At 41.3% G+C, this 25,854-nt stretch overlaps 1 protein-coding gene across 1 annotated transcript in view; it reads right to left on the reverse strand.

The window, feature by feature from the left end:
• Window positions 1-25,854, reverse strand: part of DOCK1 (dedicator of cytokinesis 1) — a gene marked incomplete in the record, with an annotated part of 4,741,214 nt that overhangs the window by 41,117 nt on the left and 4,674,243 nt on the right. The window contains 1 exon segment of the mRNA XM_044056178.1: window positions 4,066-4,219. Coding sequence (XP_043912113.1) covers window positions 4,066-4,219 — 154 coding nt within the window.

Genomic DNA, 25,854 nt, shown 5'->3' on the forward strand with positions numbered 1-25,854 from the left:
TCAGCTAAATTCTGATCCTTCAACCAAGCATGCCTGCGAAGAACAGAACTGGTAGCAGCCACCCTCGAGGAGGCCTGTACAGCATCAAAACCACATTGCAAAGAATGCTTACCCACTTGTTCAGACACGTGAACCAAATCCAGCAACTCTTTACACTCAATACCTTCCGCCAAAGCATCCACCTTAGATTTCAATTGTGAAAGGAGATAATTCTGATATTTAAGCATGTGAAACTGACAATTCAATGCTCTCATGGCTAGAGTGGAAGAAGTATACACTTTCTTTCCCCACCTATCCAAAGCCCTTGCCTCTTTATCAGTGGGAACAGGATTTTTAACCACAGAAGCCTTTACACCCTTAGGCCCTTGAGAAATAGTTTCTGGGTCCGCCCTAGGACTCTTAAACAAATATTTATGAGCTTGGGCACCCTATAATACCTATCAGGCTTAACAGGAGCAGGAGGCAAAGAGTCAGGGTTCAGGGAAGCCTCTGCAAAACATCTTCCACCACATTCAACACAGGAGGAATAGCTAAAGGCCTATGCTGGGGTAAAACAAGAATTCCCTAAGCCTTTTCCTGGAATCAGAGTAATCCTGGCCTTCCCATTTAAAGTGCTCCCTCATGGAATGCAGAGTCTCTGAAAATGAGAAATCCTCAGGCGGAGAAGCTGTAGGAGTGGAATCATCCACATCAGAATCAGAATAAGTAGGATACTCCTGCATATCTTCCACAGAAGATTCTGAAGCCTCTGAACACTGTTCAAAACTATCAAACTCGGTTCCACCCTAGGCCTCTTATCAGGCGGGGCATAGAACCTCTAATCATAGTAATCAAATCTTCTGCCATTTTAAGCATATGTTTCTTAGGTACAGAACCCGAAATGCTAGGAGAAGGCCCCACTGAAGCTGAACTAGGCCTACCTCTCAAAGAAGTTTTGGCAACAGAAGGAGAGGCTCTAACTACCTTGGGAAGAGAGGGAAGAACAGTCACCTGAGAAGCCCCCTCAGCCTGGCCTACCTCCTGAGAAGGCACATCCTGTAATAGTATAGTTTCTGCCTGGGACTCCATGGAAACTCCTGGCAAAACCTCCGGCTCCACTGAGCCTTCTAAAGAACCGACGTCCGGGACTGCCGGTTCATCAACCCTAGGCTTCACTGTTTTATCCTTGCGCTTCTTGGAGGAAGCGGGCGTCGGAGCATCCGACGGCATTTTATAATTGCAACGCTTCCCAAACACTAACCTGGCACAGTCTAACCTCCTCTTAATAGTGCGTTTGTTAAACCTAGCACAAGAGCGGCAACCAACAACGTCGTGCTCAGGCCCTAAACAAGGTATACACAAGGTATGATAATCCCTATGAGGTATCTGTTTCCCACAAGAAATACAGTTATTCACTTTTTCTGACATCCGGTAAAATACTGAGGCAAGAAAAACCAAAATGTTCCCCAACGGGTACTTAGCCAACTCTGTTTCGGTCTGAAACTCCGGTTTCGGTAATATTTCAGAACGCCAACCTGCACTCGCAAAACTGCTTCTGCATCGGACCATGCGGCAAAAAAGACTGAGGATATGACGTCGGTCATGCGCATTAGTACCCTGACGTACTGACGTCAGTCTAATGCGCCCTGACCGACGTCAGCCTTATACTCTGGTATTCGGGCCGACTGGACGCGGACTATACCCAATAGTCAGGACTGCAGCAATGGAAGACGAAGAACATCATAGATTTTGATGGTTGAGAGAGAGACCTCTGGCCACAAGCAACCAGTCAACAATCCACAACACATCCTGTTCAGAAAGACTCTTGGTTGACCTCATGGAGAAGGCTAATGGTGATTCTGGCCTTTCTAGGAAAGGACTATACTGACTGCTAGCAAAAGGATCCAGTGAAGGGGAATATTTGGTCCTTGCTAATTTAATAGGTGCACAGCTTGGAGCCGAGGAAGTCTGCACCAAAGAAAACGGTGTGGAAAAGGTCTGCGCCAAATATGTCAGCGCCATAGTAGTTGAAGGTGTCTGCACCGTAAAGGCAAAGGTCTGCCCTGAAGGGTATGGTGCCATAGTGGAAAGTGTCTGCAAAGGTAATAAGGACGGTGCCAAGAAGGACTGCACCGAAGTACATGTTGGTGCCAAAAAAGTCTGCACCATGGAGTACAGAAGAGTCATACTTGGAGCTGCAGGTGACTGTACCAACAGTGCTGAAGGGGACTGAACCTGTATTGACGGTGCTGCTAGGGGTTGCAATAAAACTGTCAGAACCATAGTTGTCTGCACCGGGAACTCCGGTGCCAGTATCGATAAAGGAGACATGGCTGTAGTCAGAATCATTTGGGGCATTGCTAAGGCTGGAGCTGACAGGGTCACAGGTGGTAGTGCCGGAGTAGTAATCAATTTTACCTTCTTGTGAGTCAACTCCATACGATCTACAGAGGGAGAAGAAGGGAGTGACTTCGATGAAGAAGAGGAAGAAGGCCTCTTGCAGGGTTTAACAGGAGGGGGTGAGCCCTCTGACCCAGAAATAGCCTCAGAGAAAGGAGACTTGAGGAGACCTTTCAAAATTAACTTATTCTTCCTCTTGTTGAGAGTCCTGGTTGAGAAGTGTTTACTAATCCCACATGGAGGAGCTACAGTCAAGTGGGAGACATCAAGACAGTAGACACATAAGTCATGGCCATCAGAAAGTGGTAACTTATGGCTGCAATCCTTGCACTGCTTGAAAGCAACGGAACTTTTCTTATGCGACATAACTGTGTGGAGAAGAAGCACAGTAGCAAAAGAAAGAATAACGGCTACCCAAGAAAAGGGTAAAAAGAGAAAAGGAAAGACTACCAATGATGGTAATGGAGAATTACCACAAGGTAAGAAAAAGAGGGTAATAAAGGGAACAGACTAAAGGGAGAGAGTCTAAAGTATGTGATAGGGTAGGAAAATATTAGAATAAATGTTTGAGAAAAATTTAGAGTAATATACATAAACTGTCAAAAAACTGAGAGTGGCTTGACACAGCTGTTCAGCAATGCAGCAAATGAGATCTGAGGTAACAGGGAGCAGAGCATTCTGGGTAGGACTTTGGCTAGAGAGTTTTTGGCTGACACGAGCTTGATATTGGCCGGCTCGCTTCCGAGGACGGAACCGATAATCCATCAGTAAAGAATGAACGAAGATTAACAACATCAGATTCAATTTTTCTATACATCACAAGTAGTGCCAGCAGGACAGAACTTTGAAACTGCAGACGTGTCCCTCTTTTTGAGTGCTGCTTTATCACTGTGTTCAGTTAGTCTACTTGAAGGACATCCACTAGACAAGGCATTGAGCGATTCATAGGTAAGTGACATCATCTGGTGAAGAGAAGGATATCTCTCTAGCATGCCAAATGACAAACAGCCTTGAAGACAGTCTTTGGCTTTTACTGTCATAGTTTCAGCTTTCAAATAAAATGGTGCACTAATATTTTGAATCTCAACAGTTTCACAGCATCCTGCGGTAAAATACATTTATTGCAAAACATAAAAATTCACGAATAAATTGTGATGGTTCTGCTAAATCATCTGCTAAACAAAAGTAAAAACAAAATACTGTAAAAAAACATTAATCAATTCATTTGTTTCCAGATATAAATTGAATGGTATTAAAACTGCATATATGCAATTGCATCATAAGGCAATACATGCATTTTTAAAAAGGAAGCAAGTCACAATGAAGTTTGAATAATAAATGAAAATAATGTACTTGTTGAATTCAGAGAGTAAGGCTGAGAAAGGAACTGAATAATCTGTTGAAGGTATTCACAAATTTGATTTTTATGTCAGAATATAAAAATATATTTTTTACTGATCAATGGTAAATAGGAGAATGGGTGAACTAGTACAAAAAAAGTCAGAAAAGATGATATGGAAAGAATAAGAATTAGTTTTTCCATAAATCTATTTTTTGCCCAACTCAGTTTATAAACAAACTATGAATGAGATCTCTTGTGAAAAATTCCAAGAATCATTCTGAAAAGACAAAATATTATTATTATTATTTCTCAATACCAAGCAAGTGAATACACAAAATACTCACTGGGTACTGGTGGGAAGGTCAATTTGATCTTTGCAGCTACTACTGGTGGTCCTGGTTGTGAAGCTCCTGTCGATGGTGAGGTGGACATACGTCTGTCACCACTTATTGCACTGACCACCTGGCTCTTTGGTCTCTGAGGTCGCAGTGGACTGATCTGCAGATTAACAAAAATAAAGCAAATAGTCTGTTAGGTTCTCAGAGATATTATAGTTAGTAAAACGCTCTACTATACAATAACAACAATTAATAAAGCAGTGCACCTTGACAAACTTAATGGCATCATAATGGTTAAAACACTGAAGGTTCCTTGCAGAGCAGTGCAACAGATAAGGAAATAAAAAAGCATGTCTGTTAATAAGTATACACCATGCAAAATTAGTACATGCTTTCCTAATGAAATTAGTATTATTATTTTAAGTTGTATACTAAAATATGTACCTTTAGTACACAATGAAACATACTTTTTTCCCTAGAAGCACACTGGTGAATCTCGCCCCACTCCCAAGCCCCTCCTTAAAATAACCATAAAACACAACATATAAAGGGTTCAATGTTTCTTCCTGTTTAAGTCTTTGCTCAAAATAATGGTTTACAAGAAGCACCAAAAGTATCTCTTAGTGAACAGTCACATATTTTGGGGGGATGTTTGAAGAGAGCTAGACAGTGCTGAATGGGTCACACCATGCAGTTCAGAATTATATGAAACATGCACCATTGACAGTGACAATGGCTACTCAGCTCTTAACAATTAGAAACAATATATATGTAAAGGAAGGTTTGAATTTCCATCAGTTGACTGTACTGTGTCTGTCTCCCAGCCTTTACTGCACAGAACAATGCTTCAGGCTAAATCTTCGTGCATTCAGGGTGACAGCAATTAGCCCATCTCTGTGGGTAAAGGGTAGGGTTACCACCTGTCCCACTTTGCAAGGGACAGTCCCTCTTTGGGCAGTTGTGTCCTGACCAAAAATTGTAAAAATGCCAAATTTTCTGAGATTGTAGGACATAATTATGTCCCATATTTAATGTAATAGTTGCATAAAATAGTTATTTCTGTATCTAAAATACTTACATGTTAAAAGAAACAGGATAAGCAACTAAACTACTACAATAATATGCTTTTATTTAGGCAAAAATGTAAAGTTCTATCCTTTGTACTGACTGCAGGTTTGTGCCGGCCTGTAAAATCTGATGTGTGTTCTGAAAATGTCCCACTATGACCATTTGAAAAGGTGGCAACCCTAGTAAAGGGTTGAACTTCTGACAGTGATACAAACAGACACAGTTCAGCTATCAGCTGAGATGCTGGAATAGCCAGTCATCAGAGAGTGGGACTGACAGGCTTAAGCTGAATCACCCATGCTACAGGGATGAAGATAGTGGCACTGGTACAGCAAACTGCTCCCATGTGAGCAGAGGCTTGCACAAGAAAAGTAGGTGAAGGGCTGGGGTATATCGGTTTGGCATTCCAAGCTAGTCGCAGGAGCTCACATACACACCTAGCATATGTGCAGAAGCATGGATACATCATGGGAGAGTCAGCACAGAACCATGAAGAAGTGCAGGTGCTAATTAACTATTAATGGCGGATTATGGATGTATCCACATATCCCTCAGTATCTTCCTGAGGAAGTAACAGCTGATGGTCATCATGCAATAGGTAAAAAACATCATTAGAAAATAAAAAGACCCAAATTTCTGATGACAGACAATCTACCCATTCTGCTAAAATATGTCTATTGAAAATTCATCATCATCATTTGTGGACTTGCCAGAAAAGTGGTAATGCTACAATAAAGAGAGAATGTTAAACATATTTAAAATATCTGTGCTGGTAATTGCATTATGGAAGCATTATCAGATTAATCATTTAGCTTGGCATTGAATTTTACAAAATATAAAAGATGAACAAGCACAGGAATCTGTCTAGTTTCAGCATCACCAATACAATTGCTTTTCTAAGTTTTTATGGTTTTTTTTTGTTACTCAGGATCACTTGACTTGGCTGTGATGAATAAAGGCTTGTTGCTTTCGAACACTACATGGATTTCAAGATTTTTGGAAATTACTGTGACTGAGCTCATCAACAAAGTTTTTGGACTACTAGTTTTTCCTGTTTTTATTTTTGAATTTTACAAAATGATACTACAAAATTATGAGGTTATTTTATCTGAGGTCAACATATACCAAGCAATTCAAAGAATAAGATAGGAAAGCAAGCAGGTGTGAATGTATTCACTGAAAGACAGGCACTCATGCTGTTTTCAGTGGTAGGAACAGTTTTCTTGCAAGCTGGATGTATTTTAGCAGACAGGAGAACAAAGATCAAGAATATCTGATTTCTCTGTGTTATTGCTACACACTGCAGTTTATCAGAGACCGTAGAATGGAGAGAGAGTTCCATGTTATGGTTAATTCTGGTCTGCAGTTCCATCCCTTGCATCAATGCCATTGTATGACATTCCACTTGAGGTAAAGAAAAAGGTAAAACTTTTTCTTCCTGCTAAGTTTCTCAGGGAGCAAACACTTTCACAATCTACAAGAAATAAACTGCAAGCTGTCAAGTAAAAGTCGCTTTGAATACAAATCATATCAAAGAAAAAATCCAGCAACTAATACAGCAATGGTAAGGCAGTCACAAAGAAAAAATCCAGCAACTAACACAGCAACGGTAAGGCAGTCACAGAAACTCCATTAGAACCAAATTAAAACAGTGCACTGTAGATAATAATGAGCAATGGTGAGTGCTTTCACAGCAATGAACTGCTTCTTCAGACCTAGAAACACACATGCACATCTAAGCATTTATAACACATATCACTAACACCTACCCTACAGTACAATGAAAGCAATTAACAGTGTCAACTTAGAACTCGCTACTTTTCCTTGACAAACTAACAGATTCAAACTACTTACAAAACAGTGCTGCAAAATTATAACAACATTCCTCTTAAAAATCCAGCAACTAATACAGTAATGGTAAGGCAGACACAAAGAAAAAATCCAGCAACTAACACAGCAACGGTAAGGCAGTCACAGAAACTCCATTAGAACCAAATTAAAACAGTGCACTGTAGATAATAATGAGCAATGGTGAGTGTTTTCACAGCAATGAACTGCTTCTTGAGATCTACTAACACACATACACATCTAAGCATTTATAACACATATCATTAACACCTACCCTACAGTACAATGAAAGCAATTAACAGTGTCAACTTAGAACTCACTACTTTTCCTTGACAAACTAACAGATTCAAACTACTTACAAAACAGTGCTGCAAAATTATAACAACATTCCTCTTAATTATCTTCCAATGGCCGAATTCCATAAGTTCATAGAATTATCGACCACACAACTGCATAAAACCTTAAGAACACATTCCTATAACACATCCACATGTGACATGCCATAAAAAAGCAGGCACAACCTCCCGCTGACATAATTAGAAATCAATTATTTTAAGATAAAAACAGCGAATAATTCGAAAACAAAATAATCACTACTATAAGAAAACTAAAACTATAAATAAGAAAGCAGGTCTCATAAAAAGTAAAGTGGATGCATCTAAAACAAATGTATTTACTGCATTTAGTAGAATACACACTCCTTTTCTACCCTCACAACATATATAAATACAGAAAGACAGTCCATAAAAACTTAATAAATCTTGCACTTGAGGCAGGTTCCAACACATTACAGTCATCTAAAACAGGTATAAACTTAATACATCTAACAAACTACAGAATAATCCTGAGCCATTGCTGCAAGTATATACAATTACATATTCTAAAACAATCCATAATAACCTAATGAGGAAGTGATTGCGCTTTTAAGGCAGGTTTTAATAAAACCATATTATTTAATCCTGGTACCTTATAAGACTTCTTGTGTGTCTTTCGACTTTTCCCAGTTAGGGGTCACCACAGCGGAACTCCGGTCCGCTAATGATTGGCAGTAGAATTTTACATGCCGAGTTGCCATCCCTGACGCACAACCTTCAACGAAGGCATGCCCATTCACGCATGTCTCCACACAGAAGACGATCTAGCTGAGAACTGAACAGGACAACGTCTTACTGTGAGGCGACAACACTACAGCAGCACCACCACCGCAGTTCCTGGTACCTTATAAGACTGTAGTTCTAAAATCCAACTCTGTTCCTTCAACTCAGTCTTATCTCATACATGACATCCTCTTAAGCCTAAATGGATTACTTCTAAAACAAAAAAATTAAATGTATGCTGCTGACGAGATTCGAGTACATATAAAGTAAGAGCATTGCTCTGCTTCCCACGTTTGATGTCATTAAGATGTTCAAGGATCCTGTCCTTAAAACATCTATTCATTTTTCCAATATAGAACACATAGCACATCTCACAGAATGTATAACAAACTAAATTTCTTGTCCTGCAATCTGCATATAATAAACAATCAATGGCGTGATGCAAAATAGGGTGCGCAAGAATTTATTCAGAATAAACATACTGACAAGCTTACACTTTTTACAGGACAGGACAGGAGATTGGCTTAGACACAAAAAGGCAAAATGAGGAGATGATAAATGTGGCTACATAGGGATATGAGGGCAATTATTAGATAAAAAATTAGGGCCTACAAGTGGTGGTAAAGGAAAAGCAAAGAGGGGAGAAGTTAAAATCTCCAAAGCTAAAGTTAACAGAAAGTAAGCAGATGAGATCAAGAGTAGAAAGAATGTACAGGGAGGTAGATCAGAAAAGGCTATGAACAAGCAGAATTACTGAATTACCATTTGTTCGATCTATACAAAGGAAATGAGGTGGTGTGTGTCATACTGGGATAGAGGCAGGGCATCATGGAGAATCATAGAAAGATATTAGGATAAAAGTGCAGAGAGAGAGAGAGAGAGAGAGATGTTTGCTCTTTTAGAGATAAAACACAAGGACCAGATGGGCTGCCTTCTAGGATCCAGAGAAATCTGAGCAGTATGTTGAAAGAGCACCAAGGCAAAGCTTTATGATATCAGCAGCTACTGGAGAACAACTTGAGAAATGGAACGGAGTAAGTGTGGTACACTCTGCACACTTTTAAAAGGGGGCAGGGGGTAGGATACAGAAAATTTCTAAGTAACTACTGACTTGTCTTAATGACAGTGGCAGAAAAAAAAAGTTGTGGATGCAATCCTGAAAGGAAGATTGATACCATTTGTAGAGGACAAGAATCATCAGAACAGCGGTCAGTAAAGTCTGATTCAGTTTTATGATTGGGTTACAGGTGAATTAGAAAAGTGAGTGGAGCAAGGCCTCTGTTGTAGTCCCACATGTGAATTCGATAAATGAGTAAAGCAAGGCCTCTGATGTAGTCCCACATGTGAATTTGATAAATGAGTAAAGCAAGGCCTCTGATGTGGTCCTACATGTGAATTTGATAAATGAGTAAAGCAAGGCCTCTGTTGTAGTCCCACATGTGAATTCAATAAATGAGTAAAGCAAGGCCTCTGATGTAGTCCCACATGTGAATTCAATAAATGAGTAAAGCAAGGCCTCTGATGTGGTCCCACATGTGAATTCGATAAATGAGTAAAGCAAGGCCTCTGTTGTAGTCCCACATGTGAATTCAATAAATGAGTAAAGCAAGGCCTCTGATGTAGTCCCCACATGTGAATTCGATAAATGAGTAAAGTAAGGCCTCTGTTGTAGTCCCACATGTGAACTCGATAAATGAGTAACGCAAGGCCTCTGTTGTAGTCCCACATGAAGGGTGAAAAGAAAACTGAAGGGTTTAGGAGTAGGATCAAGACTGAGGAATGGGATTACTGTATGAATGAAGTGTAGGGCAAAGATGGTTGTGGTGACAGGACAATGTCAGGAATTGGGAAAGAGGTCTGTTCTGGGTCCAGTACTATTTAGTATGATTGTCTCAGACTTATTTGATGGAAGACAGCACATGATCAAATTTTGTGCTGATGACACAAAAGAGAAGTGAAGCAGTGAAAAATAGAGAGAAGAGTCTAGGAAGTATTAGGAAAGGCTAAACAACAGAGGAAAAAGGTAGCAGCTGAGGTTCAATGCAAAAAGAAATGTAAACTACTGCACTTGGATCATAACAGTCCCAGTAAGCTTGAGGAAGCAGAACTGATGGCAACAGAGAAGGAAAAAGATAGGTTGATCACACCCGGACTGGACAATCAGGAGTGGAATGAAAGGGCAGTAGCAAATGGATGCTGGGGTATATTTTCAAGGGGAGAGATTCCTGAAGCAAAGAGGTAACAGTCAAAGAAATAAAAATGTTAACTTCTTCAGAACTGTTTTACTTATTTGTTCAGCACTACCCACACCTTTATGTATATAACATAACTTCATCAGAAAAAATATTAAATTAAAAAATGTCTTTTACACAGTCAAAAAGTCATGTGATCAAAACTTGCTGACTCATCGTTTACTAAACACGTAACATCACCTATTACAATTGTAAGAATTATGCAGTTACAAGAAGGAGTAAGGCTGTCTGATCTGCCTTTCTTACCTAAAGCATATGTAATATAATGCAACAAAGTATCACATTTTTATGGGTGGGCTGGAAGCAAGGACCATCCTCAGGTATGCCCATTGCAAAATATAAATTAGAGTAATGTATAATTGAAGTAATACAATAATAACTACTCTGCCAATCAGCAGAACTTTTGAACAAATTACACTTACAAAAGATGCAGGGATGAATAAATATGTGGCCAATAGCAGATCTAATTAATTTCAGGCAGGCACAAACTTCTGGAGTCTAAGAGGTGATACAGCTCTATTCAGGGTGAAACATTACTGAAAGAAATGGTTATGGAAGGCATGGAGGAACAGAGTTACAGATATAATGAATTTTTATTCATGGGACCCTGTGTGGTTACTAACTGCTCTTTTATTCTTTCTTGACATTGCCTAAATATTGTGTCCTATGCCTCTCAGTAAGGCCTTTGGAAGCACCTTTACCTTGCTTTTTATGATGGTGGTGGTGTATGCAGTTTCAGCTTTTCACTTTTAACTTATCTCACTATTGTTTACTTGCTTTACTGCATCACAGACCTTGCCTTGCTTTTCTCCCTTACATAGACTAGTTATTCCTTAACAAATCTGCAGTACTAAGTGGATTTCGTTCTGGGATACATTTACAGCTTTCCTTTTAGGTACATTATTTTTGATATTTTAGATAACCATCTGCTAAATGCTACAGTCCCTGCTATGCTGCAAGTAATCTTTAACCTGCGTTTAAAACAATAAACAAATAAATACATACGTGACCTCCTATACTCAATAAAAGGGAAAGGTTTTGCAACACTATATTAGTACAAGCCACTAAATTAAAAGTTTAAAGCAGAATTAAAATCAGAGTGACACTGCAGTATAGTATGAAAATACTTAGACTGTGTGTGTCACTGTTTTATTCCATTCCTCACTCTGCAACGACATGCACCATTTTATTAAGAGAAAAAGATTAACATGAGCATGACAGTCTGGGAAAAAAAGTGTCCAATTGTTTAGGAATGAGCTAATGTGCATTCAACAGTTTCACCAAGCATGCATCACTTATCTCAGCTGTAAAATTCTACCTATGCTGGAACAAAACAGATTCTAATGGAAGTTAAAATCTTGGCACCAAACATTTTATAATTCGCTTCAAAATGAGATTGCTTGAATGGCTGAAAAGAAGATTATGATCTTCTATGAATAATATTAAATATGTCCTTCTAGAGCTGAATTTACAAAGCAGTAATGCCAACACAATGTTTCTTCAGACTACTAACCTCCTCAGATTTTTTTTTTTTTGGTCCCCTAGCAAATATTAACATGACCAAGGTTCTCTCTCTCTAAATTAACCATATGCAGTCAGAGGAGTAACAGGGCCAAGGAAAACCGAATGAAACAATAGCCTTGTTTGCCTATCAAAACTATGTATATCGTGCCAAGAATGAGCTGAAAAGAATGCAGCAAAGGGAAGGCAAGAGCTCAGTCTCAGCAATCGTCATTTTTAAGCTGTTTTGTCAGTCTATCCACATTAGTTGCACAATTTCTTTCTTTGCCTGTTTTATCCACTAAATTGCTTACATCCCTTATAATTTACAGAGTGCTATACTACAGGGATAGCTCAAATGCTGATGAATTAGTTGAACAGTCCATAACCTGTGATAAGGATCAGAAGCCATTTAAAATAACATTAGGTCAAATAGCATGACATAAGACAGCATTATGAGCAGACGTGGGGAATTCCATAGGAAAATAAACAATATGATGTTCATGTACCATTGTATTTAGTAACATCCACAGAACAAGATGATGCATGAGTTGCTCACAGCCTTAAATAGACCTAAAAAGTAAAGTGCATGAGTTGCTCACAGCTTTAAATAGACCTAAAAAAGTAAAGTCCAACACAATTTCATGATGACATCAGCTTCATAGATTATCAAAAACAGAAATCCTGTAATGGGATGACACATAATTCCACAAATCAAGTGTTTAGAGACTATTTACTATTATAACTTTCCAGTAAGGTTGCCAAGTTTTCATGTCAAAAATTCTGGACATGGACGTGAAAGCAAAATGCATGCAGAATTGAAGTGGGCATTAACCTCCCCTCAAGGGGATTGTCGAACAATATTATTACTGTGCTCAATCAAACATATTCTTGTGCTCTTAAATGTCAATGACCATGTCCCTTAATTCTATACAGCTGGCAACCCTACTTTCCAGATGTCCATGTTTCTTAGGCCACAGTCCCTGTCTCTTTCTACCTGTGACTTGATGTCTTAAATATATACCTATAGACACACACACACAGACACAAGTATGTTTTATTTTTGCATGTTTTCCATTTTTGGTAATGATGAAGATGAAAAGGATAAATCCATTCAGAAATGTTAAAAGGACAAAGCAGAACACACACAGACACAAAAACATGCACCCATGCACACATATGGGTCTGTATGTTTTCATAGAAAACACAACTAGTAGCTGAAAATAAAATAAATCACAAACCCATCAATAAACAACAAATTGAAACACAGTTTAATGTTTTAATAACCAATGTGATAAATGACAAAACAGAGAAAATTAGTGTGAAGGTTGAAAATCTGGAATGGGTGCTAACTTGGGTTATGCAAGAAGCCAAGGCCAATACTATTACATACACTACAATCAGAGTGTAACCTCCAAAAACTGCAAAATGAATGCTAACATGGATTCTCTAGGGGGAGGGGGGTATGTTTAAATTGTTACTTATGCTGCAATCAGATCACAAGCCATTGATACTCCATTAATGGATGTCTATATGGGTCTTAAAGAACAGCCAGGTCAAAAATAACACCACACGCAATGCCATCATACATTATATAGACACTTCAGACATTTACCATGATCTTAACACTGCAAAACTTTTAGTTATGTACTCACCATAACTTCAGATGTTTGGGATCCATCTCGCCTACATTCTGACTGATGGGTTCGGAGCCGATCCCTCGGCTCCGACTCGGCACGCTTATGCCAAAGAGCGAAGTCTCTTATTGGCTGAGCTTACTATATCCCAGGATGCACCACTACCAGTCCCCCAGATCTAGTTTGTCCGCATACATGCACACATGCACGCACTGCTTATATAACATCGTCAGATGAAACAAGATAAAAACAGTAGAGCTCAAAACCGTTCAATCTCTTCTGATCTCCAAGGCAGGGGGAAGGAGGGTGGGTATTAGGAATGTAGGCGAGATGGATCCCAAACATCTGAAGTTATGGTGAGTACATAACTAAAAGATGTTATGTGATCCTATCTCGCCTACATTCTGACTGATGGGACAGCGTCCTAGCACCTGAATCCTGGGTGGCTCACTGGAAAACACTCCTGAGTACCGTGGAACCAAATGATGCTCGCCCTTTAGATGCCACATCCAATTTATAGTGGGAAATGAAAGTATGCAGGTTGGACCAAGTAGCCGCAGCACAAATCTCAGAAATAGCGAGCTTGGAATGAAATGCAATAGAGGTAGCCATAGCTCTAGTAGAGTGAGCTTTGACAGATGTTGTAAGTTGCTTACTTGAAGAGGAATAAGCCTGAGTTATGCAATCTCTAATCCATTTGGCAATAGTCGCTTTAGTGATGGTTTTACCCAGTTTATTATCTGAAAAGGACACAAACAATTGGTCTGTCTTTCGAATCTGTTGAGTCCTGTCTAGATAGAAGCGCAATTGCCTGTGAACATCCAACTTATGCAAGGTGTATTCTGCTTTGTTTGAAAATTTTGGAAAGAAAAATGGTAGTTCTAGAGATTGTTGGAGACAGAGATTAGAACAAACTTTTGGAACAAAGGATGGGTTAGGCCTAAGTGATACTCTATCCTTGTGAAAAACCAAGTACGGTGGTTTGATAGATAGGGCTTGAAGTTCTGAAACTCTTCTTGCAGAGGTAATTGCAATTAAGAAGGCAGTTTTCCAAGACAGATATTTCAACTCACATGTAGCAGCCGGTTCAAAGGGAGGAGATGTTAAGGCACTAAGTACCAAATCAAGATCCCACGGAGGCACAGGATGAAAAACTGGGGGTCTTAAAAGCACAGCACCTTTCATGAAAGTTTTACATAATCTGCTACTCATCAAAGGTGGGTCTATGGATTCGTGAAATTTGGAGATAGCTGCTAGTTGGACCTTAATAGTAGAGACTGAAGATCCTTGATTAAACAAGGATGTTAAAAATTTCAAGACCTCTGGTATCGGGGCAGTAATAGGGTCTAAGCCTCTGAGTTGAACCCAGATAGCAAACCTCTTCCACTTACTGTGATACAATTTCTTAGTGGTGGGTTTGTGGGCTGAAGATAAAATGTGAATAACTTCAGGGTCCAAGGTGTGATTTCTGACTAAGGTCGGAAGTGGAGGAGCCAAGCTGCTAATTTCAAAGTGTGAAGGGACTGGTGCTGTTGTCCCGACTGATGAATCAGAAGGTCCGGAGTTAGATCCAAAAACCAGGGACCGTCCAGAGCATATTTCTGTAGGTAGGGGAACCATACCTGACGAGGCCAATGGAGCAATTAGAATCATTGTGGACCCCAATTGGGAAGCTTTCTGGATGACTTTGGGAAGGAGTGGAACTGGAGGGAAAGCGTAAAGCAGTCCTGTTGGCCAAGGTTGGACTAGAGCATCCGTAGCTGCTTCCCCTTGACGGGGTCAAGGAAAAGAACCTTTTGCACTTCGTGTTTTGTGGTGTTGCAAACAGGTCACAGCACGGAATCCCCCATCTTTTGAAAATCTGAGCTGCTACAGTTTCGTTCAGGGACCACTCGTGAGGAGAAAGAATAGTCCTGCTCAGTCTGTCTGCCAATACATTGGATTTTCCTGGAATGTGGGTCGCTACCAGGAAGCGGTTGGTAGCCACTGCCCATTCCCACACCCTCATGGCCTCTCTGCAAAGGGGGTAAGATCTGGTCCCTCCTTGTTTGTTTAAATACCAAACCACCGACATGTTGTCTGTGTGGATAGCGATAATGCCTTGAGGGAGAAAGTTGTGGAGAGCTTGTAGGGACAGAAGTACAGCCCTCATTTCCAACACATTGATATGGAGAAAGGTTTCGTTTGGAAGCCAAGAACCCTGAACTGACCTGCCCAGACAATGCCCCCCCCACCCCGTCTGGGAGGCATCCGTCGTCAAGGTGGCTACCGGAGGGGGCATAACAAAAGGTCTTCCCTGATTCAGATTGGATGGCTGAAGCCACCAGCGGAGGTCCCGTTTGCACGTTTCTGTAATCAGTATGTGATGATTGAGGGGGAGATCCTGAAAGGACCATTGTGTCGATAACAGCCACTGAAGAATTCTCATGTGCAATCTTGCCAGAGGAACTAGGAGAACCGTGGCAGACATTGAACCTAAAAGTTGCAGGACCAACCTGGCTGGGGCTTTGGATCTTAGAAGCAGGGCTCGGACTTGACCTTGTAATGTTTGTATCCTTTCGGTAGGAAGGAAGATTCGCATCAATTTTGAGTCTATCTCTGCTCCTATGTATCTTATGCGCTGAGAAGGCAGCAAGACAGACTTTGACCAGTTGAATGTAATTCCCAGGGAAGCACCCAGGGAGATGGTGGCTTGTAGGTTCTCTAGTAGTAGATGCCTGGTGGTGGCAGTCAGGAGTCAGTCGTCCAGATAGGGAAACACTTGGAATCCGAGACTCCTCAGGTGAGCAGTCACTACTGCCAAACACTTGGTGAACACCCTGGGGGCTGTGGTGAGACCAAAGGGCAGAGCACAGAATTGGAAATGACCGTCTCCCAGGCTGAAGTGCAGATACCTCCTGGACGCCTGATGTATCGGTATGTGATAATAGGCGTCCTTGAGATCTATGGAGCACATCCAAACATCTTTCTCCAACAATGGGAGAATGGATTGTAAGGTGACCATCCGGAATTTGGACTTCATGACGGACTGGTTTAGTTTGCTGAGATCCAATATGGGTCTCAGGTCCCCTGTCTTTTTTGGCACTAAAAAGAACCTTGAGTAGTTTCCGGATCCGATCTGGTCTTTGGGGACCGGTTGGATGACTCCTTTTTTCAGCAGCTTTGAAGCTTCTACGGCTGCAATTTCCCTTTGACTGTGTGGTGGGTCCGGGATTTTTTTGGACGGTGGGGGTGAGTGTGTGAAGGGAATGGTGTAACCTCCGGCAATAATCCGAAGCACCCATCTGTCCTGAGTAATAGACTCCCAGGCTTTTAGGTGCTTGGCAAAACGGCACCCGACTGGCTCTGGAGCAGCACAGCCGGGCAATCCCTCATGGAGTGTGGGAGGCTGAAGAGCCACGAAAGGACTCGCGGTCTCCATTGTTGCAGGGGCCTCTGCCGCCTCTGGGACGGCGTCTCCCAGAATAATTTCCCCGTCCTCTGCCTCTGGAAGGGGAATCTTCCTGCTGTTGGGGAAAGAATTTCTGTGATTTGCAGAACCACATCTTCCCTCCTCTTTTAGCCTTGGGATAAGGCCGAAAGGGAGTGGAATAACGTGCTCTTATGGCAGATAAAGTCTTTCCCTCCTGCTCACAGCGGGTAAGAGTGTCTTTTACCTTGGGTCCAAACAAAGAGGACCCATCAAAGGGAGCGTCGGCAAAGGAAGACTTGAAGGCCTCCGCGAAATGACACAAACGGAGCCAGGCTTGTCTCCGTAGAGCCACGCCTGTGCCTGCCGCTCTGCCCGCCCCTTCAGCTGCATATGAAATGAGCCTCATGGACGAGTTAGAAATCGAGGTAAGGATAGCCAACTGAGAGCTAACCAACTGGGCTAGCTGCTCAGGTAGGTTACCTGAGAGGGAGTCTGAGAGCTCCTTGACCAGATCCCTCTGTAGTCTGGTGAAATGTGCCAAATAATTCAGGGACCTCAGAGTAAAGGCCGCTGAAGTCAGGGTGCGCTTCCCGTACCGGTCCATGCTCCTAGACTCCTTATTAGGAGGATGGACGGACGTTGAAGCCTCTGTCACGTCCTGCTGGGTAGCAGATGCCACCACCATGGCATTTACAGCCACGCCTTTCGTCAAGAACTCCTTCTCGGGTGGGGCAGACAAAAATTTGTTAGGGTGAGAAGGCACTGGTTCCACAGTATCTGGGTGTTCGCACGCCCTCCGACAAACCAAATCCAGGAGCTCGTCGAAGGGCGGAGACACCCAGGAGGCGGAGGGCTGAGCCCCGAAGGCCTTGAGAAACACTGACTCATCAACGGAGGGGGGTTTGGAATTCCAGCTGCCTCGTTGCTTAAGGATTTCTAGAATGTCTGCAAATGAGACATCATCCGAGGACGACTTTGGGGACCCCTCCGCATCATCAAGATCAGTGTCCGATGTAAGAGACTCGTCGGGGGAGTCCACGTGCTTCCTCTTGCACGATCTCTTCCTTGGGGGCTCTTCCGAAGACAACTTCGAAGAACCCTCAGGAGGAGGGAACCCCAGTGGGGGTAACCTCAGGCCCGGGCTCCGCTGCCTAGAGACAGGGGAACTGCCAAAGACCCAGTCTCCATGCCCAGGGAAGGTGCCGGTAAAGCCGTAGAGATGGCCGAAGAAGACTTGGCCAAGGCACTCCTCATAGCTCTGAAAGCCGGACCCCAGAATCCTGGGAGTGTCCGGTCCCGAGCCATGATAGCAGACGGAAGTCCCGCGGCCGAAGCACCGAGAGGGAGGCTCGGAACCGACAGCATAGGTCCCGAAACGTCACCCCCGGGTCCGGCCGAAGAAGTCCGTGTGCTAAACTCGGACCCGAAGGCCGGGGTTGGAGTAAGGGTCGGAGCCGACCCTAGGATCTCCACTGGCTCCATCAGCACCTGCTCTGACGGAGCTGAAGCGGTCGGAGGAGGAATGGCAATGGAGTGGGCTATCGGCTCCAAAGCCAATTGGGTTGGAGCCGAAACAAATTTTTGAAAGACTGGGGACTGGAACAGTCTTTGGAGCACCCAGTCTATGTCCGAATCTGACATCCCCGATGACCTGGAGGAGACCGAACGGGTTCGAGTAGGTCTCTCCAACGGCTCCAAGGGACTAGGGGACCGGCTCCGAGGCGACTCGATAACTATCGGCGCCGAAGGAGAGCACAAGCCCATTTCCATCGGTGCCGAAGAGGACTTCGGCGCCGAGGAGGAAGTGTCTGAGCGGACAACCTTCATCGGCTCCGAGATCAGTGGAGCCGATGAAGGTGACCCGCCTCTCGATGCCCCAGCCGTCGGCTCCGAACCCAGAGGAGTCGAGACTGGAGGCATCGAGGCAGACCATTCCGCCCTCGGCTCCGAAGTCCGTGGAGCCGAAGGAGAAGCTTGCCTATGTCTTTTGGCGCTCGGGTCCGACGGACTGGTCGGAGCCGACGCCCTTTTCTTTTTAGCAGGAGAAGGAGAGGACGCTAATGCTTCTTCAAAGGAGGGTTTTATAAGGCCTTTCAAAATAAGTTTATTTTTCCTCTCTTGGAGGACCCTCGAGGAAAACGCGTGACACACGCTGCAGGACTCCTGCAAATGTTTAGCGCCCAAACAATAAACACAGAGAGAGTGGTCATCTGTGATTGACATTTTAAAGTTGCACTTAGTGCACTTCTTAAAGCCCGAAGGCCTAGGAGCCTGAGACATTATAGCAACAAATTCAGTAACACAGAAAAACACACTGTTTATAAATTGACTGTCACTACAATGATTAGCTCACGGTTGCCGATTAAGGTTGACAGTCCGACAACTACAGAAAAAAACTAAAGGGGATCCTAGAATCCCTAAGGATTTGAAATTAAATTTACTGACAGGGAAAGGCCCTTCAGTTCAAGGGGGGCCTACAATCACACACAAATTTTCCACAAAAATACCCAATCACACACAAAAAGTACGGTATAGCCGTTAAAACAGCTTTTTGTTATAGAAATAGAAATTTCCTGACAGAAAAAGTTAGTGAAAAACACTACTTAGCTCAGCCAGCTCGAGACCACGTCTTTGCTAGTTAGCGGCAAACGAGATCTGGGGGACTGGTAGTGGTGCATCCTGGGATATAGTAAGCTCAGCCAATAAGAGACTTCGCTCTTTGGCATAAGCGTGCCGAGTCGGAGCCGATCCCATCAGTCAGAATGTAGGCGAGATAGGATCACATAACATCATTTGTTATATTAATCTAAGTCATACATATTCTCTTACTTTTTTTCTAAAAACACATTACTCTAACAATTAACCAGTTCACCAGCTTCAAATCCATGTGTCATTCAACCACATGAATGAGACCCACATATGTGTGTGTGTGTGTGTGTGTGTCTAAGTTTAGAGAATAACTTTCAAGATGAGTTGTGAAGCTAGGAGGCACAAAACTGAGATACTTATTCATAGAATTATTCCATGCCAATGTAAGATTTTTGATTACAAAATTGTTACTGCTGCAGATACAAAGATCTAAGTCTGCCTTTATTTAACCACCTAAGTACCTACCTTCATTCTTATCTTAAGAAGGTAAGTCATCACGGGCAAGGAAGAGGAGGAGTTGGAGTGATAGCTCTTTTCTGTATATCATTAAACTCCAATGGGGAACGCAAACTAACATATAACAAAAAATTGGGGATCACAAAAGTACCTTTAGTTACACAAGATGGGGTGCTACAGATCAAAAATACAAAGCATAAGGTAAAAGGGACAATTAAGTTATTGTTCATTGTTAACCATGGTAGAACACCAATGCAGATGGACCATTTTCAGACTCAGCTTGGAAAAATAACAGAAATTGATGAAAATCAAACATAATGCTTTACAACACAGCAGTATTTAATGTATGTACATGTGTTTTAAAAGGGGAGGGGGCCTGATGAACATGGGAGAGGTGGAGTACCAAGGTAAGGTAAGAGGGCAGTTATGGAGGAGGTGAGGGAAACTGTATTAAGCTAGGAGTAGTGGATAAGAGTATGTGGAAGAAGGGGACTGCTATTAGGTTATGCTTGTGGGTGGAATGACATTTGTGTGCAAGTATTTTATTAACTTTTTTCCTAAACTTACTGATCAGATCACTGTCTCTCATCATTTGGGTGAGATTCCCAAGGTTGCAGTACCAATATCAAGAACTTGTGTTATGTAAAGCACAACCTCTAAGGTTATAATTAGTAGTACTTTTGCTGAGTCCGCTGACAAAATGGAGGAATGTTTCACCGTGTATTAGTTTGTATGCAAGATCGTCTAAGGGATGTGCACACATTTTGTACACCTTGAGAATGACCGCACAGTGGTGTTCTCTTTGGACGGTGCTAAGGTAATAAACCTGCAGATATGGATTGTTATAGTTTGTATGCCAGGCAGATTTTTCTTTGATGCATTTGCAATAACAGGAAGGCCATACTCGAAATGAGCAAGTAATATTCCTCTCTCAGTAGCATTTCAGCACTCTGGACAAAAGAAATGTGATTTTTAACCAGAATAAGAGTTAACCTTGACTTGTTGGTATTGACATAATATAGGAAGTTTACAGACTGGTCTAATAAGATGCACAGATATTTGAAGCATGGTGCTGTTTCAGCATGGTCCTGTTGGTTATGTATTATGGACCAATTCTGTAGAGTAATACAACATTTAGGCTTAGTACTAAAGATCATGGCTTTAGCATTTTTTGAGGTTATAAATTAGTTTATTTGTGAGCTGCTAAAAAGGAAAGTTAGATTTTTTTTTTCAAGTTGCCTTTTAACTGAAGTGCGGGAACAGTTGGATCTACAGACATCCATCACATCTGCATGAAGAATAACAGGGAATTTGGGGAAGATTATAGCTGGAAGACTATTTATGAAAAAATAGAAAAGCAGTAGTGAGAGAATAGAACCTTATGGTACTCCTTTGATGTTGTGTGAGGAAGCAGGAGATGAGATCTTGCAGTTTTTACTGTGGACTGCCTGTTCCTAAGGAAGTTATTGAACCAGGAAAGGTAGCTGGAGCCAATACCTGCTATAATTAATGAGTAAAAAAAAAGAGTATAGTGAATTCAAGTAATTCTGCACTTGTAATCGCACCTTTGCTCACGATTTGTAGGATGTTGTTTATAAAGTATGTATGTGGCAGTCACTGTGCTGCAACCTGACCTACGCTGATGTCTTCAGAAAGTTCTATAAATGCAATTTTTCTACAGTGTTTTCCCAAAGGGTCTGGAGTACTGACATGATGTCAAAATCTTTAACATATTTGCCTTTGCTTGCTTGGTTATGGGGCATAATATGACCTGTGGCATCCACAGGGGTATCCCAGTACAAGACGGCTATAAATCAGATCCTGGTTAAAAAATGGTAACAGACTCCACCCCACTGAAAAAAATATATATTAAACATCTTCAAAGCACAGGCTTCTAGCACTTATACCATTGTATTTTCTATGGTAAATGGCTATTAAAGCAGTCTTGCTCACATCTGTTTTCTGTGTGATGATGAATTACAGGTTCCCCTCTTCTTACTCCCTAGTTACTTGGCTTTTGTTATCTAACCGTAATGTTTTCAACTAGACGTAATAAGGCAACGAATGAGCAATGAACATACAGTTGTACAGGGGCAGTACATCAAGAGACAAGTGTTTTAAATGCAAGATTGTGGAGAACTGCATGCAGAAAACTGTCTTCCGTAAACAGCCAGTGATCTCAGAATTGATCAAATTATACTGCAGCAGTAACATCTGTGAGTTGACCCACAGGTATATATGTCAAGTAAAAAGGCAGAGCATGGGTAAATCAAGCATTCTAAGGGCACCCAATCCAGGCATGGCTTGACAGAGGAAAGGTGGATTTCTATGGCTGAGCACAATCATCAATGAAGGAAAGCAGCAGAGATTATCAGGCTTTAAACTGTGACTGCCAGTCAAAAAGAGATGGTATGGACAGAAAATAAAATACCTAGTCTCCCTGCTGCATAAAAGCATGCAATTCCCGAGTCTTACTTCCCCTGCTTGAGTAAGTGACGAGGTTGATGGTCATGGTGAAAAACATCAGCATGGAAAACATGATGACCACAATAACTGTGACTGTTAAAGTTTTTGAAAACATCCCCTTCTGCCAGAGATTAAGCCTTCCTCAGTCCATGACTTAGGGACACAGGTGGACAGTGGTCTCACCTTCGATAACCACATTGCCACAACAGTCAGGAAATCCTTCTATGTGGCACACCTCATCACTAAGGGCTTTTCATCCAGAAAAAAGGAGGTCATTGTCCCGCTGTACTCATCCCTCATTAGACTCATTATAGAATACAATGCCCCGTTTGGTATGTACCTCTCAAGACATCTGCAACAACTGGAAAGGCCACAGAAATATCTCACTAAAAGAATCACAGGCCTAAAGCAGATGCCCTACGCTGACCGCCTTAAAAAACTCCAGCTATACTCTGTTGCATATCGTCTACTCAGAGGCGATCTTTGCTTAACATACAAGGCCATGTCAAACCCAGAGCTGTTGGACATGCTACACTTAAAGAAATCCCAATCCCTCAGAGCCACACGCTCCAGGGATCTAAACCTTGTCATCACAATAAACAAAACATGCTGGAGGGATAGGTTCCTGACCCAGAGACTCCCCAGACTCTGGAATAGATTGCCCATACATGTCAAGCAGAGTGCCTCTTTGGTCCTCTTCAAAAGGAACCTTGACGATTGGATGGGAGAAAGGAAATTCACCCTGGGGATCACGTCAGTTGCCCTGCTAGACAGGGGTCCAGGGAAGTAAATAGTGTGGGAAGAAAAAGCCAGGGAATTGTTATGGCTGGGCTTGTATAGGCCCTAGGGCTGATAGCCTAGTACCAACCTATGAACCTATAATGTAACCAATACTAAAGTCATTGCACTTACATTTGCCACATACACTGGGGCAAGGGCAAACAACTGCAGCAAACTCTATGAAATAACATTTTGCCCAATAGTTACTTATCAGGTCTGTGGTCTTTTGGCTACTGTCTAGAAAGAAAATCCTAAGGATATGTAGGAAGTAATATGGAATAAATGTACAATGACAATATACTCCTAGACAGTTTGGTTTACTTCAGCTGGTAAACAGATAGTCCAGAAGGCTGGATTGTGTACAATATAAACAGCGATAATAGCTGGGACAATGTTCAGGAAGAGACACATGATTTAAGAAAATGGAAATTTAGCATTACATAATCTTATGAAAAATATTTAAAGTGGTCAGTTTCATAATTATTCTGATTCTAGATGTTCAACAATACAAAGCAGTCAATATGTATACAGCAGCAACTAGACTGGTATATGGACACATACACTACTCTGTACACATTTCTAATAAAGACATTTTAATGGCCATATCTTGCTGCCTAAAACCAATTTTAACTTAGACTTCACATAACTGAGTTGCATTGCTATATTATCAGGGCTCATTCATTATTCTGAAACACAAATCAACCCCTTAGTTTTTTACATGGATGGGTGGTGGGTGGGTGTGAAACAATGAGTCGCTCAACACTGCAGAATTGTGAATGGCCTGCATGAATATGACCATAGGTAGGTGTTAGCAGAGTATGAGTGAATATGTACAATTTCAAGTAAAGACATCTGAATGTGTTAAAACAATCCTTCTTAAGGTCAACATATGGTGCATTCTAACATCCGGCTTGCCTTTTACATTTATCTAGGTTTTGTAGAGCATTCAGAATAAGGAACCGCACACAAAGCTTCTTATTTTCTGTACTGATAATACCTTTCTATTATTACTTCTTAACTCTGTTGGGGTACAATGGATAAGGAGTTCACGTAAAATCAAAATCAGTTAAATCCAGTTTAAACAGGAGTGTCAGGCTTGACACTTCTGTTATTCTAATCTCCTGTTAACAGCAAGTACTTATGCTAACAAGTTCAGTAGCTATAAAGTCGGTCTACTGTGTTTTTTCAGAATGTATTTAATCTTCTCAAAAGCAGGTTCTCAGTGTTCTCATTTCAGCAAAATAAAACAGCAAGAAACTTTTCACTGCAAAACTGCTGTATCCATTTGGTAACAACTTACTATAATTAATAAAACCAGGAAAGAGTTATGTATTTATGGAGAGCTAGGGCATTAGTCTGAGAAATGAAGAGTAAATTTCAGTTAACTAAGACTTATTCTATATGATACTTTTCTATGTTCATGCTTAGACAAAAGGCTACCACAAGAGCAGTGCATGCGAACACAAAGTACTCAGCTCCAGCATGCTCTGTGAAATGCATAAGAAGCCTTACAATACTTAAAATCTGCTAGACATCCAAGCACCTGGACACTTTCTGCAAAAAAAATAAAAAAAGACAATACATATCCTACTATTATTTCAGAATCAAGGTCAGAAACAAAAATGGCATACTTTTTGTGGTATATTTTATATTCAGACTACATAAAGTGATTAAGTCTCTGAAATAAACAGTAACACTTGTCTCCTCATATGATTCAGAAGCAATACAACAACAATAAAACCCAGTTTAAAAATTGTGTGTACCAGCATGAATATTTAGTAAAGCCAGTATAAAGAACTTTTCTCTAATGTTATGTAAAGTTGCGTTACATATTGAGGGGAATGTGAAGTATTACTTACTACTTGACTTAATATTTAGTCTTTCTTCTTGTATAACTGCTTCATTTTTTATTGCCATGGCAACTAAAATAAGTCACTTTGGTACTGCGGCCCAAGAGACATATAAGGGTGCTAATGAATGAAAACATCAGTACATTGTCTATCTACTCAAACAAAATAATACCTTATTTCCTGATCAGTTAGAAACTTATCTGCCTTTCTGGTTGTATGAGATAAGAATGAACTCCTCCAATATAAATTAATTCCTTTTTAAATGCTCTGACGTTTTGATTGTTATATTGTAAAAGTCTTACTTTGCAGTACACAGTGGAAAATAATTTGCATTATGAGCATTAACATTCCACAATCCCACATGCCTCACCTTAAACATTAAGCAAACTTGGGGTATCCAGTCTTCAAGGCCTACATCCTCACTTAACAGACAGGAAGTGTCACTTTCCAAAGACTGAAGTAAAGGAACAACAACCCCCACCACCCCTCAGCTGAAATAATGGTAATGGAAGAATATCCCTTCTAACAGGAAACTGCACATACATTTTTTAGTTGTATTCCTCTTTCTTACTTCCTGCTGTTGCTACCAATACACTGGCCCATGCCCATTTGCAAACATAACCTGGGGTGCTAATTAACCACAGTCAGTCTTGCACGACCAAGTCAATGTAACATATTCAGAATTATACTGCCTAACGTAGATAACTGAGACAGGCTGATCTTTTCTATTTTCCTTTTTAATCTGTTTCCAAAAAATACAGAAAACTCTTCATTCCCACT

Source organism: Protopterus annectens, chromosome 14.part0, assembly GCF_019279795.1.
Source record: "Protopterus annectens isolate FY-2018-M chromosome 14.part0, PAN1.0, whole genome shotgun sequence".
Taxonomy (NCBI): domain Eukaryota; kingdom Metazoa; phylum Chordata; order Ceratodontiformes; family Protopteridae; genus Protopterus; species Protopterus annectens.